Source organism: Aptenodytes forsteri, unplaced genomic scaffold (genome assembly GCF_000699145.1).
Source record: "Aptenodytes forsteri isolate BGI_AS27 unplaced genomic scaffold, ASM69914v1 Scaffold224, whole genome shotgun sequence".
NCBI classification, from domain to species: domain Eukaryota; kingdom Metazoa; phylum Chordata; class Aves; order Sphenisciformes; family Spheniscidae; genus Aptenodytes; species Aptenodytes forsteri.
In genome coordinates, this window is record NW_008794879.1 from 885241 (window position 1) to 899790 (window position 14550).

General features: G+C 48.8%; 1 protein-coding gene across 1 annotated transcript in view; it reads right to left on the minus strand.

Moving 5' to 3' along the window:
• The window catches only part of LOC103895143 (metalloprotease TIKI1), a 162745-nt gene that overhangs the window by 69608 nt on the left and 78587 nt on the right, over positions 1-14550 (minus strand). The window contains exon 2 of the mRNA XM_009274662.2: positions 6399-6959. Coding sequence (XP_009272937.1) covers positions 6399-6959 — 561 coding nt within the window. The remainder of the gene's footprint in view (positions 1-6398; positions 6960-14550) is intronic.

The window sequence follows — 14550 nt, forward strand, 5'->3', positions numbered from 1 at the left end:
TCTCTTTCTCTCTCCTCCTTCTCCTTCTTGCTCTCTGCTTTTGATGTTGCTAAGTAGTACAAGGCCTACCTCAACTCCTCACGAAGCCGCTTAGCTTGTATTATATATTGAGACATAGAGGGTTGATGCTTATAGAAGTGTTTGTGCCATTAAAGTTGGAGTTTGGTTTTGGACCTTGAGTGTTATTTCACCTTAATCCACACCGAGGGGATTTGCGGACCTTAGTCATTCTCCCCTTCTCGTAGGTGGGACATGACACCGCTCCACACCCCTCACTGTTGGTTGAGTTTCTCCAAAAAGCATCCAGCCCAGACCTTTGTGTGCTCCCTCGAGCGGCCTCTGATGTCCAGGGCCCCTCTCAACCCGCTGACAGGGCTATGCTCCTCTGCAGCAACAGTACTCCCACCCAAAGCTAGAGGATCCCAAGTGTCACAGAGTGTGTCTGCCAACCAGCCCACCAGCCTAGTGCTGACTTGCAGAGGAGAGCAGGATAACCCAGTGACGAGCACTCTCACAGCGGAGTACACAACTAATTGCGCAGCCCTTGCTAACTGCGAAAAGAGGAAAGTGTATTGGCATGCTCACATTGCAACACCGTGAGCCAGCCACAGGCAAGGGGCCGTCTGTGGGAGCTGCGAGGAAAGATGAAGCCACATTTACCGCCTGACATCTTCTGTTTCTGCTGTGTAATATGCTGAGCAAAGGACATTTTTAATGGGAAAATCCAGCTAGTTGATAGGTGTGCAGAGTGCAAATACAAGGAGCTTATAATGGCACGTGTGACCAGTGCAAACTGGTGCCACAGCAAAATCTGCACTTTGGGATTTCAAAGCCTTACAGCAGAGTCCAGGCTGTTTGAAACAAAGTCTCCACCCTTGTGAATGCAGAGACAGCGGATCAGCAACTGAATTCCCTTTTTACTCCCACCGAGAGAAGAACCCTGAACTCCCCAGGTAGTTAATAAGATCTTAATTAAACTCTAATTTATGACAATAGAAATGCGAAGCCTCAGCTATTTTGGTTCCCACCAGCCAGCCCATTCCCCATCCCTGATGTCTAGACGTGGAGGCTGCAGGTGTGTCTACACACAAACTGAAAACAAAAACAAATCCAGGTCACAGACTCCAGCAGCCAAAGATGCAAATAGGATCAATTCAGTTGTTTAAACTCCAGTTCATGTGCAGAAAACCCTGATGTTCCCATCACCTGAGGTGGGAGGGCTTTTCCTCAGACATACATCTTGAAGTTACACCCTCAGGGCAGGAGATGCAATCAGGTTACCGCAAGTAGTGTCCCGTCCAACTTGTTCAGCAGTGAGTGCTCTGCTCCTCTGTCAGCTCTTTCATCAAGCAACTGCTCTTTGCTTTGCTCCAAGTTTGGATCTGAACTACTCCTTGCAGAGCTCACTCCATGTGCCTCTCCTTGCTCTTCCTTTCTCTGAGGTTCTCTGTTACTGCTGTTGTCAAAGGTGAACCTGAATCGGGGTCTCATGAATGGAAACACTGCCAGATCTGACCTCATTGCCACAGAAATTAAAGACAAACATTATAACTGATCAACTCAATGTAGCAAAAAAGCCCTTTGTTTGAAATGAGGAGACAAGCACAATTCTCTCCAATTTCATATATCTTTTGGGCCAAATTTCAAGCCATCGCTGCTGTTTCTCTAACTTCCTTAGAAGGGGAAAAAAACCAAACCAACCAACTCCCCCTTCCACACGTAACAAGGCAGTGGTGTCTTCGCTTCCTACTTTCCCCACAGACGTGGACTGCTCCTAAATGATAATTTTATACCAGGCGCTATCAAGGGTGGCCCTTTTACCCGAGTGGGTACATAGATTAAGCAAGAAAAATGATGTTGCTGTTAGTCAGGAGGCTTGTATTTGCTAAGCAGGAGTCTACAGCTCTCACAGAGTTGTGCTAGTAGTCCAGAACTTGGAAGAGCTGGGAACCCTTTAGAGAAAAGCAGGAATGTCTCAGTGCTTTGTTGCTTGCAGAGGTTGCTCTTTGAGTAGAGACATGAACAATTAATGTCCTAATTAACGCAAAATTATCAATCCTAGAAGCTTTTGCTTCATTTTCTATCTGCAACTAACTGTATGAGGAAGTGGCTGAAAGATGCAAAAGGTAAGACTTTCAAGGGCTCAGTCCCAGACCTGGAGCCAGGATTTCAGGAGCAGTCAGTCCTTAGTGACTCCCTGCTTTCTACTGCCACTCAAGCGCCTTTGAAGACTACTTTTGAAGATTTAGCTGTGTATTCAGACACCTAGGTAGGAACAGGGTGCTATGGCAAGTTCTGGACACAGGGAAGCCACATGGGGAAAACAATTCTCAAATCAAGGACACCTAACAGGTAGGGTCTTCCATCAAGTGTCCCAAGCTTGGAGAAGCCAAACTAGCCAGGGTCTTGGCTAGGAAGCGGTGATGGCTGGACAGTGTTTACACGCTTAAGCCTTGGTCCCACGCAGAGGGTAGACACAAGTCCAAACTTCTTGGGTTTAACCTCAAACCGGTCTGTGAGAAACAGCCTGGACACCACGCGAGTGTGCCAAAGCACAGTCTGTTTATAAGTGCATGGCACGGTACAGGCCACAGCCAGCTCATTTTCTGAGCCAATACCAAACTGACGTTCATGACACTACAGCTGGAGCCAACAGCAAAGCTGCACGGGCTTTAGGCTGGAGCACTAATGCCTCCAATCCAGCAAACATGTAAGCACATGCGTAACTTGAAAGGAACAGTTGGGAGGTCTGAGGGACTGACTCCAGTGCTGGAAGTCAGCAGTGGCAGATTGTGTATAGCTACAAAGCCTTTTATCTTCTAGAAGCCCAGATGCTGCTAGGAATGAGACTTGCACCCTTATAGGGTATTGCAACAAGAGAGGCACTACCCATGAAAGAAGGTGGGGTGGGAGAAAAGTCTTTAAGACAAACTAGGATAGAAACAGCATGAAACAGGAAAATAAACACCATGGCCCTGGCATGGAGACAGACTAATCTTTCCATACTCCCTAAAGTTGCATAGATCTTGGAATGAGAGAGAGGGATTGAGGAGGCAGTAAAGTATTTCACAGATTGTGTACCATACAGAAATGATTCTTTTATGGCTTGGCTATGTGGGCAGCCATCCTGAGTTGAGCAAAAGAACAGAGAGATTTGGCAGGTAAAGTAAGAGTCATAAAACAAAAGATAAAGAGGAAACTGGAACAAATATAGCCAAAGAAAAAGAGCCCCATGACAGGCAGTGTTAGCTGTAGTATGTGTGTGGTTTTTTGTTTATTTTTTTCCTCTCTCTCCTCACAAGGAGAAGGAAGTCTCCAGTTTGGGTTTCTTTGCACTTTGCAGTTACTGAGCAGTGTGCAACCCCATGGAGACAATCAATGATAAACTGTTCCAGACCTTCACCTGCAATAACATACCCACACCAACCAGGCCTTGTACGATAGTATGGATTGAAAGAGGGACCTAGCTAATAACAATGTATTTCTTGTAAGTGGCCTGGGAGTTCTCCTCACCAGGTAGTACACCTCATAAGGGAAAGAAAGAGCAAATCCTATGCAGAAACATAACCTGAGAGCACTGAACTTGCTTCTCTGCCAAGTAAATCATCTGTGAGTCTGCTGCAACAAAAAAGCATTTCTTGCACAGGATTAGACCATTCCTTATGGGCTTTGTCCCCATTTTCCCCAGCAGAAGTTTGTAAGTCATCCCTGTGTGTTCGCTCACTTGAAAGGCAGACACAGAAGTGGTCTGCTGCTGGGGGTTCCCAGACAGCAGCACAATACCAAAGGAAATAATTTTCAAAGAGCCTATTTCAAAGTCTTTGGTTTATATTAAACACGTAATTAACTCAACTGCCTGAATAAACTGAGAAGAAAGCTCTGAAATCAAAGATTTACAGAATTGCCAACCATGAGAGTTCACAAGTCAGGTTCTGAAACAACCATGAAATTGGCTTAGAAAGATAAAAACCATCTGCCTCTGGTTCTCCGTTTCCTTGAGCTGCCTGTACTAGAAATCTAGTAGTGGGCAGAAGTGAGGGTGTGAATTTGTGGTGCAGCAGCTGCTCCAGACCTGTTCCCACAAGGGACAGCGTGCTCCTTCCCCCTGGAAGTGAGCAGGCGTAGGAGGAGTAGCAGCTTGCATGATGCACATGCACATCTCCACCCACCTTGGCGTAATCACGGGCTCTGATTTTCCTGACTAGAGCTAAGTTTCTTCTGCAGTTCTGGTTGCCCTGACCCCCTCAGCTGGGCTCTCACAATAAATGTCACCAGGTTGGGCAACTCCAGATGTTGCAGTTCTGTGTCCCCACCCCAGGCAGCTTCCCGGCTCATGTGGTATTTATTCCACCTGCAAAACAGCACAGCAACAGCCACTCTTTGAAGAAAGCTGCGTGAAGGCCTAAAGTAAGTGCCAACAGTTGCATAAGCTTAATAGGGACATGATTTGCAACCTGTATTTTTCAGCCTCCCTACCACTGTCTTATAAGGCAGCGGAGAAAGCATATGCTGCCCCCTCCCCCCACTTCTATCCTGCTAAACCAGAGGGGCAGTGTCAGCAAAAGAAAAACACAGACAATAATGTTAATAAAGCCTCAGCCAGATAAGAGCTGGAGGAGATGGAACTCCCCAGCCCATTCCTACTGTGGCTGCGAGCAAACAGCAACAGCACAAGGATTCAAAGCACAGTTAAGCAAAAGACTGGAGACATGAATGAGGCCACCCAGCTCCAAACAAGGGAAGAGAGGAGTGCAGATGCCCTGCCTGCAGTTAAGGACTGCACAAGCAATGCACCCCTGGCTGCCGTGCTATTCCCTGCACTGTGGCCCCCTGCCAAGATTGGCCAGGGTATAGAATCATAGAATCATAGAATCATAGAATCATTGAGGTTGGAAAAGACCTCTAAGATCATCGAGTCCAACCGTCAACCCAACACCACCATGCCCACTAAACCATGTCCCTAAGCGCCTCATCTACACGTCCTTTAAACACCTCCAGGGATGGGGACTCAACCACTTCCCTGGGCAGCCTGGTCCAATGTTTAACCACTCTTGACCGGCCGTCAACTGGATGTAACTCCATTCACCACAACTCTCTGGGCCCGGCCGTCCAGCCAGTTTTTGACCCAGCGCAGAGTCCACCTGTCTAAGCCGTGAGCCGCCAGCTTCTCTAGGAGAATGCTGTGGGAGACAGTGTCAAAGGCCTTGCTGAAGTCCAGGTAGACCACATCCACAGCCTTTCCCTCATCCACTAGGCGGGTCACCTGGTCATAGAAGGAGATCAGGTTGGTAGCAGCACTTCTGACATCTGCCCCAAGCTGCTGTCCCTGCCCTTGCTGGGCTGCATCTCCCCTTCTGCTCCTTCTGTTCCAGCATGGGAAACTGCACTGGTGATGGGACAGGCTTCAGGATGCAGGGGAAAGGGTCAGGCATCAGTCGAAAGTCCCCAGCCACATGACCAAAGGTCCTCCCACCTTGGACTACCAGGGCATGCTGCAGCAGCAGGTCTCACCTATTCCTAAGCAAACGCCACTTCCTCTCCCCAAACTAGCACCTCCCTGCAGCAAAGGTACCCCAGGCCAGGGAGCAACCTTATACCTGCTTGTGATCCCACCAGGCAGGCACAGACAGTGACAGACGCTGCTTCCCGGTGTATTTAGTTCAGAGAGGAGAGCCCACGACCACCCCATCCAACACACGGACAACACAGGGGTTGTTCTGCTTTCCTGCTGTGACAGTGCATGAACAATGGTGCCAAACTCCAACTGGTTTGCAAATACAAAGGCACTTGCACAAGGGTGTGCACTAAACTGTGGAGCTCCCTGCAAGAAGCTGTGCTGTGCTGACTCTCACCTGGTCTCAAAGGAGGGAAAAAAACCCCAAAAACAAAAAACACTTTTCCCAATGCAGAGGATGGACCCCTATTTCTGAGGGCACTGAGAAGTCCACTGGGATACTTTTCCAACCAGCACTTACTTCTCAGCTTTACTCACAGCACCCCTGCTTCCCGCAAATGATCACACCTTTCTTCTTAACTAGCTATTACAAAAGCAAGTTTAGACACCGAGCCCCAGCCTGCCCCAGGCTCCTGCAGGGCAGCCCAGCCAGGATCAGAGAGCAGACATCCAAAGGTCCAGCATCTCTTAGAGTGGAGCCTGCCCAAGGCTGCCCAGGGAAGAGGAGAAGGGTCTCCTCAGGCCAGGTCTAAATGAATTTAGGACATGGCCTGAACTCCTACAGCTAACAAACTCTCCCGAGGGCACAGGCAGAGGCACGGGCTGCAGGGAGCAAATGCAAGTCTCTGGGTAAAGAGCACTTACTCCATGCTCCAGCCCGTGCTCTTGCTGCTGGGATATCCACCCAAGCAGCCAGCCTGGCACCCTGCACACTCTGTCTCACCTGGGAGAAGTTCAGCCCATTGAGTGGGTGGCACTGCTCCTCCACTTTCTCCACAGCGCCCGTTTGCTTCCTCAGCCGCTCCGCTTCCTGGGCCAGGTACAGATCCAGGACGGGTATGCCTCGTGACTTGATGTCTACCTCTGTCAGAGAATTCACCATCAGCATCACCCACACCGGCCTCTTCCGCTCCCAGTTGCCAGCAATGGCATTGAAGAGGTAGTCTGCATACAGCCCTTTGCCCCGCTGGTCTGGGGTCATCCAGGATGGCATCATGAGCTTGACGTACTCCAGGTGCCGCTTGAGCCGGCGGTAGATGTCACGGGGCAGCACATCCTGGAGGTTCTCCCCCTGCGGCAGGAGCTGGCACCTGGTGAGAGCTGAGATGGTGTAGGGGTCCGTGAGGTCCAGCTCGAAGTACACGATGTGGCTCTGCTGGAAGGCCTTCTTGGAGTTCTCTGGGATAAAATCCCAGACACGCGTGTATGGGACATGGATGGTGCCAAAGAAGTAAGACGGGGGATCTCTCTTGATGGTCCACAGGAAGGAATTCAGCCCGCTTTGCTGGGGGAGAGGGAGACACAGCTGAGTAAGTACAGACATTCACGCCGGGCCACTGCAGTACAGGGCTTAGAGGAAAACATGGTGCCAAACCAGCAGGTCGTCTGGCTCAGCAGCTTGCCAGCATTTTTGCTTTGCTCACACAGAGTCCTCTTTGACCATCCTTTTTCTCAGGTCTTGAGGTCAAAATTGAATTTTCATTAATTAAAAACACAAGAAGATTGGCCCTGGCTTTCTCCTCCTGAAAGGCAACACTGGGTCTTCTCAACAGTAACACCAGCCTGGCTCATCACCTGAGTATCTGCCAAAACCAGCAGCAGAGCACAGCCCAAGCAGGCCGTGCTCCAGGCAAGACACTCATCCAGCTTCCACCTTTTATCGAGTCAAAAGCTGGCATCACTTTGCTTGAAGCAGAGCAGGACAGCAGGGTTTCAATCACCTTCACCTTGATGCCTCTCACTTCAACACAGCAAGGCACCTTTCATCAAAGAAACTGCTGTGACACTTAGTCAGAGGGTGCCACAGCATCTCAGGAGAACTTTCCACTCTGAGTGAGACAAAAACAAATGAGTAACACAAAACACAGCTGGCAGGCAGACTTACTGGAGCAGGTAGAAATACAGTTTTACAGGGATGTAGCACATGGCACACAGACAACACAGTCAAGACCCCTCACAGCCCAGTTCTCCTCTTTCTTAAGGAGCAGAGAAGTGCATGCAATACCTTGGAAAATAAGGGAAGAAACTCTGTAGGCCAAACTCAGCCTGTGGTTCCAGGGCATACTCTTTTAAACACAGAGGAGGAAAAAGCTTCGTTCTTTAGATAAGCTTTTAAAATCTCTCAAAAACCACAGCCTTCAGGAAGTCAGAATCAGACTTTAAGTTTGTTCTGCTGCAAAACGTGCCTCATGGCATCCCCAGGAATACCAGAGTGCAGGGCTGTGCTCAAGCCCTAAGCAATCCTGCAGGACAGGAGAACAGATGGGGCAAAATGGATGCTGCTTGGATCCTGCCAAGTCACTTTACACCAGCAGCAGGCATGACGTCCATCACCTACAGCATGCACTCCACTGGTGCAGCGGTCCTTACTGGAGTGATGGACACAAACAGTTTCTATCTGCCTGTGCAGACAGGAAGAGGTAGCCTTTGCATGTCTAAGTAGGAGGACAGGCTTCCAGATGCACTCAAACATCTGGTCAGCCTTTAGCCAGCAGATAACTCTAACCTCAACTCTGAGGCTAAGTGTACATGTGTGCTCATCTAAGAAGCCTGACTGACTGCCAAATGCAGAACAGGCTGCTTGGAGGAATTTATTGGAAGCACATTGCCTATAAATTTCTGATATTGAAGACCCAGGGTCAGAAAGGTTAATCTTAAAGACTGCTCTGCAATTGCTCATCCCGGACAACCTTCTCCAGCAGCTCTCTACGTCTAACCCAGGCCACAGATCAGGCAGCACTTCAGCAAAGTGCTACCACCAGTCCAGCTTACCAGCACAGATGAACAAATGAAGTATACTCCAAAAAGCTCTTCAGACACTTCTGCAGCACATAGAGAGTCTGAAGGATACCTCAGGCCTTGGTAACACCATGCTACAACTCCGGATCCTATAGGACAGTCCTCAAATACACTCCTGAATCACAGACTGTAAAAACTCTCCTGAAGACCATGGGAAGAAGGGAAAACAAACACGATGCAGCACCAAGAGGTGAAGAAGATACAGGGCAACAGGTGAGTATGAATCTGACACAGACCCAGGAAGAACATAGGAAAATGAATACGCGAAGTAAAACAAGAGGGAAAACGAGACAGGTTGCCTCCTGTCATTAGTCAGGAGGGAAAAATGGAAGGACACACCACTGTGGTGAGAAATGAACTGGAAGTAGTCATCAGCCAGCAAGGAGGAAGGACCAGAAGTGCTGCTTCTATCTACAAGCAAGTGAAAAGACAGGAGGGGCACCTGGGACAGGCACGAGGTCAGAAGGTCAACACTCCTTCACTTTGTACAAGTCTGATCATGTATGTGCCAGTGCACAAGAACAGCCACGACTGCAAGATATCATAAGGAACAAGCAGTCACCAGCCAGCTTAAAACTTCAATTCAGCTCTTGAATAAACCCAGCCAGAAGGCTCAAGCCCAGATGGACGGTACCAGACTTTAACACAGACCATCAGCACTGCTCCGAACTAATGCACACAGCTCAGCTAGAAAGCTGTTTGGCATTGCACTCTCACTTTTTTTGCTCTGCAAATCCCCCCAGCTTTCACAATCAGATACTGGAAGCAGAGTAATAGTGCCAGCTATTAGCGGTACTACTGGGGAAATCACACAGGCCATCAGGCACAGAGTAAATAAAGTCTTCCTTTAAAGAGCCTGCAGCACAGGCAGAAGTAAGCAGGCTGAGACCTAGCAAAACTTCTCATACAGTCCTAGAGACTGAGACTTTACAAAGCACAGCAGCTGGGCACTCTTGCTGGCACTTCCATACCAACAGGAGCAGTCATGAACACAGCAACCTCCCTTCTCAGAATTGCCTGGAACCAGCGTGAGGGGCTGGAGAACAGGCCTCAGTTTCCCGCCTTTGATGGGAAACCTCCCCAGACCCTGCAGAGCCAGTTTCCAGGCACCAGCAGTTGGGTATCATCACCAGGTGATTCTACAACGGGAGCTCACAAAGCTCACTTTCCCTCCAAAGGGCAGCATTACAGCTGCTCGGGACATGCTAGTGCCTCACACTCCTTCGGCATCTCCTTTTACTTCAGGAGGTGGAGATTGGAGTCCCAGCACTGCTCTGCCTCCGTGCCAGACCTCTGCAAACAGCCCGGTACTGCTTCACGTGAGAGGGGATGGGGCGAAGTCCTTGGTGTGCCTGAGCAGGTCTGTGCTTCCCCTGCTGTACCTTCTGGCACTCTCACATCCCTGTGCACCTCCTGGACCTCACGCATGTTTCACAGCAGCTTCAGAGAAGGAAAAGCAAGGGTATAATCTCTCCCCAAGACCATGAAAGGGGAGCCATTAAACAATGCTCTAGGTGGCTGTGAGATAGTCCAGGAGCAGTGCTGAGGCTTGTTCAGCATCACATATATGCCGTCACTGGCAGTGCCTTTCTCATCTCACTTCCTTGAGAGCATGCAGTAGATAGAGGTGCTACAACCCAATTTTGCTTTGCAGTAGGATTGTTCTACACAGCTGTTAAATCAGAAAGGGGTGCTTTAAAACCAGCATAAATTACAGTCACAGCGGTGTCCTGGAGGCTTAAGAGATTGTACAGCTCCAGGAATTTCACTTTCAGCAGCATAACAACAAAAAGTCAGGTTCACGCCTAGATCAAGATGCATATTTCTGCCTCCACTCTCCAATTTACAGGTGGTACTCAATGCATTACTCATGATGGGAAAATCTAGGAGCAAGAGGAAAAAATGGAGAGGCAGCCTAAGGAAGAGAGCAGCAGTCCCGCAGGAGAACAGAGGTCTCCCAATTTGCTGCCGCACCAACATCTGAGGCAGTGTCACACTAGCCATACCACACCTCCTCTGTGCCTCAAGTTTAACCTCCCACTATGTAGTCCCAGATTAAGGTATTTATGAATGCTCAGCACTATGGCACAGTGCCTTCTCCCCCACCTCACCTCCCCAGGTGAATAACAGCTGGCTGTGAACTGATTCAGGGTATCAGCCCAGCCAACAAATTGCTTGGAACAAAAAAGGAGAAAGGCTTTTTCCCAGCCAGCAGGGGAATGAGGGAGAAGGAAAAGGATCTGCTCAAGCTGACACTGTCACAGAGACAACGCACTGGGACCTATGGGATCCACTCCCTACCGTGAGACTGGGAAAGCCTCCCTTCCCATCAGGGCTGCTCAGGGGACAAACTCCACTGCCCGCTGTGAGATGCAATGGGGGCACATAAGGCCAGACAATGCTTCCCGAAAATGAGCGTAGAACAATGTCAGGCATTGCAGAAATCCTGGAAATGCATGGTGCACATCAAGGAGCTGAGGGAAGGTCTAGGCAAGAACAAAAAAACCTTGAAGAAAGGGAGAGTAAAGTGATGTATTGCACATCAGTAACTGAAACCATAGCATGCTAGTCCCATATCCCAGCATCTGCCCTCTAATTACATAGGTGGTTGTCCACAGGTGGCAGTGGAAACTCCTGTGATCTCCTGCCTTCTTTCTATCTGCTTCAGCATAACACAGGCTCTGACTGAGAGGTTTTTTTGTTCTTTCCAATAGGTTTCTTTTCAAGATTTCAAAAAACCCAAGCCTCAGATTCTGTTCATTTTAATCACCCCCAGCAGCTTGCTTTTCCAGCAGTATTTATAGGTCCACCATAGGATGCAACCTGTAGTCTTCAAATACACAAATACTACTGCATTTGTCAGACATCATGCATCATTTCAGGTGAGGCAGCAATGATTCTGCTGGAAGAGTGGTGCCAAAGAGGATCAAAGAAAGTGACATCTTTCTTCTGAGAAACTAGCTCAAATTGGGCCAAATGATGCACTGTCAAGAGTAAAATGATGGTAAACATCCAGAAAATAATGCAGCAAAAAACAGGAGGAACAAAGAATGCATCTAGTGGCAGCACTCTGAACATCTAGAAGAGCATGGGATTTTAAAAACCAAAATTCAAGAGGGAAGGGTGTGGTGATATGGGAAATGGAGGCTCAGAGGGGAAGGAAAACTGCTGTCCAAAGACTGAGGAACTAGATGTGAACTCCAGACGTGGGAAACCTACACCTGGTCTGCTTCCTTCTATATCACTTCTGCTTCCTTCCATTTTCTGTCTGTCTCATCTATGTAGACTACACGTTTTCCAGCACAAAGTGTGTAACTCACTGTGCAGGTAGGTGCCCTCTGTGGCTTCAGTGTCTTTCAGGACCCCTAACCCTCATACTCACCACTTGGCCCTACAAACCTCAGCCCAGGATTGCACTGTTTCTCAATCCATGGTATTCTCTTAAAGTTTTTTGCTTGCTACAGAAGCCAGAATATGTGGCATGCAATATTTCACCCAGGCAAGCAGCCCTATAACCCTCCCTATACGGCTTTCTCCCTCCTTCTTACCTATCCTGGTGTTGTATCTTGTCATGTTCATTTATACCTAATTGAGGCAAAGACTGTGCCTTTACTCACCACATAAAGTGCCCCATGCATCTACAGTAATGCACACAGAAATGCTAGGCACATTTTTAATAGCCATTCTCTTGAGCTTTGCCCACCTGCATTACTGACAAGCAGAACTTGCCTGGGATAAACACTGCACTGGCTACAATTATTAAAAGAACACACATTCAGTCTCCATTTGCCAGAAATGAAAAATGAAAATCAAATTTTTAACTAAAAAGCCAAGGGTTGAGAGGAGCAGACAGATTACTTGTTCTGCTGAAGTGCATATATGGAGAGAGGTAGCCATTTAAATTAACTGGCCCCTATCAGGAACAACGCATCATAAAATACTAACCAACTACAACCACAAGCATTCTGCTGTAACTCCCTGGATTCTGGCTTTAAATTTACCAATACACTCCAATGTTAAGCAAAAGGAAAGCACCACCAGACCACATTAGTAACTGGAATATAACCCAAAGGATTCCAGCATACTTTATTTTAGATGAACTGTTTTCAAAGCCTTTTTTTCTTATTAAAAAACCGATGGGGCACATTATTGGTTGCAGCTTTAACTATAATTTGGAGTGATGATGAGAAAGCCCTCTGAAGTATTGTATGTTCATTCCTTAAAATAGCAGCTTCTCTCTTTCAGGCACTGATACACATATTTCTTTCATGACAGAAGCTTTAGGCAACCTGACAAAAAGAATAAAGGTATACCTGAAATCTAGAGAGGTTAAGGAAAGAGTTCCCATAAAGAATTAAGATAAAACCGAACAAAAAAGCCTTCCCTGATGATGCAGGAACAAGGAGGAATATTTTTTCCCAAGGGGTTGGTGTAAATATTAATAAGGATACACTCAACAGCTTTGCAAATAAGGCAGACGCTGCCATTCCTAGACAGTGTGGCTACCACCACTGTCCTAATGACCCTAGGAAACAGCCTGCCAATACCAGAACTACAGGCAGTCTCACATTTTAATGACCGAGTAATCAGCAGATAATGGGATATCATTTCACCTCGTTTTGCTGGTAACTGGCAGAAGTCCAGTCAATGGCTCCTGAGGAGAACTCCTTGTGTGTCCCACCAAATCAGTGAACTACCCATTTCCACAAGTACTCTGCTGCTCAGGCTCTCAGGGGCTGTCCCCTTCTTTCTTCTTGTTCTCACTAGCTCCTTGCAGTAGATTCACGCCAGCCCACAGCTTTTGCACTTCATGCCCTCAAGGGCAAGGGGGCACGCACTCCAGAGGCTTGACCTGGCTTTATGGCAGCGTCATGGCTGGCCACCTATAAATCCAGTTGACAAACTGGTTCCAGGCACAAGCAAATTGGTAAGGTACCCTTCCCCCAAGGTAGGGTTAAGCTCTGTCTAACCCAAGCTCAGGCAGACACCTCCAGTGAGGCACTTGTAGGTTGGCATATGGTTGAATCAGCAGTGCCCTAAATCCTAGGAAGAGACATCTCAGCCTCTACAGCTGCAGGGCGGCCAGCATGCTCAGCTGGAGGCAGCAAGGCCTCTAGACCAGGGGCTGCATGTAGATGCATGTGTAGGTGAGAGAGAGGTCACAGAGCAGACTTTCTCCATAGTTGCAAAGCTTTCTCACACCCACCCTTGCACACCTACCCTGCAGTGATCCCACTGCGGCTTTGGCACCTCCCCAGTGCAGCAGGTCTGCACTTACTTCTCAGGGCTTTCCATTACCCCTCCAGCTGCGCTGGAGGAGGTAACCCTGCCTGGGGCAGGAGATGAACACAAATGGCGACACACATGTCCCAGGAGCGTCTTGGGTGCACAGCACCTCTGGCCAGGCTGCTTCCAGGTCCAAGCTGATGCTAACAGACAGCACGGATGGTCTGTTAACACTAACAGATGCATTAACACAATGTAAGTTCAGGAAGGCTTTTCCTAAATCATTTTTGATATTTTTATCTCAGGAACTTCAGCAAGACTGCTCTTTCTCAGTGTCTGATTTTTAATGGAAATGACACCCTGCTCACAAGCTTCACACTGGCCAGAACATCACCCCTAACTTGCAGCAGGGACCCTCAGCGGCGCTTACGACCCACCAGAGCTAGGTCAGCCCATGCTGCTCCTGGTTACTACAGTCAGGCTGATGAGGTTAGGGGACAAGCAAAACCTAACACAACTTATCACCGTGTTTCCACTGTAGGGGCACGGCCATTTGCTGGTCCGAACCTGCTCCACCACGCTCGGCGTTCAGCAGTAAGGCAAGCAGCTACCCCCAGCGAGGGATGCTGGCAGCAAGTCACTCCAGGCAAGCCTGTCCGGTTGCGAGCGGCGTAGCTCGTCCCGCACAGCGCAGGCAAAAGGTCCTGCTGGGGCTCATCCCGGGGTCTTCCTCCTCCGTTATGCTCCTCCGTCAGCATCCAGCGGTGGTCGTCCCACCTGGCGCACAGCCCCGAGAAACCGCCCTCCCCACTCCCGCCAGCCACCCGCGCCCGGGCGGCGGCCGCCCGAGC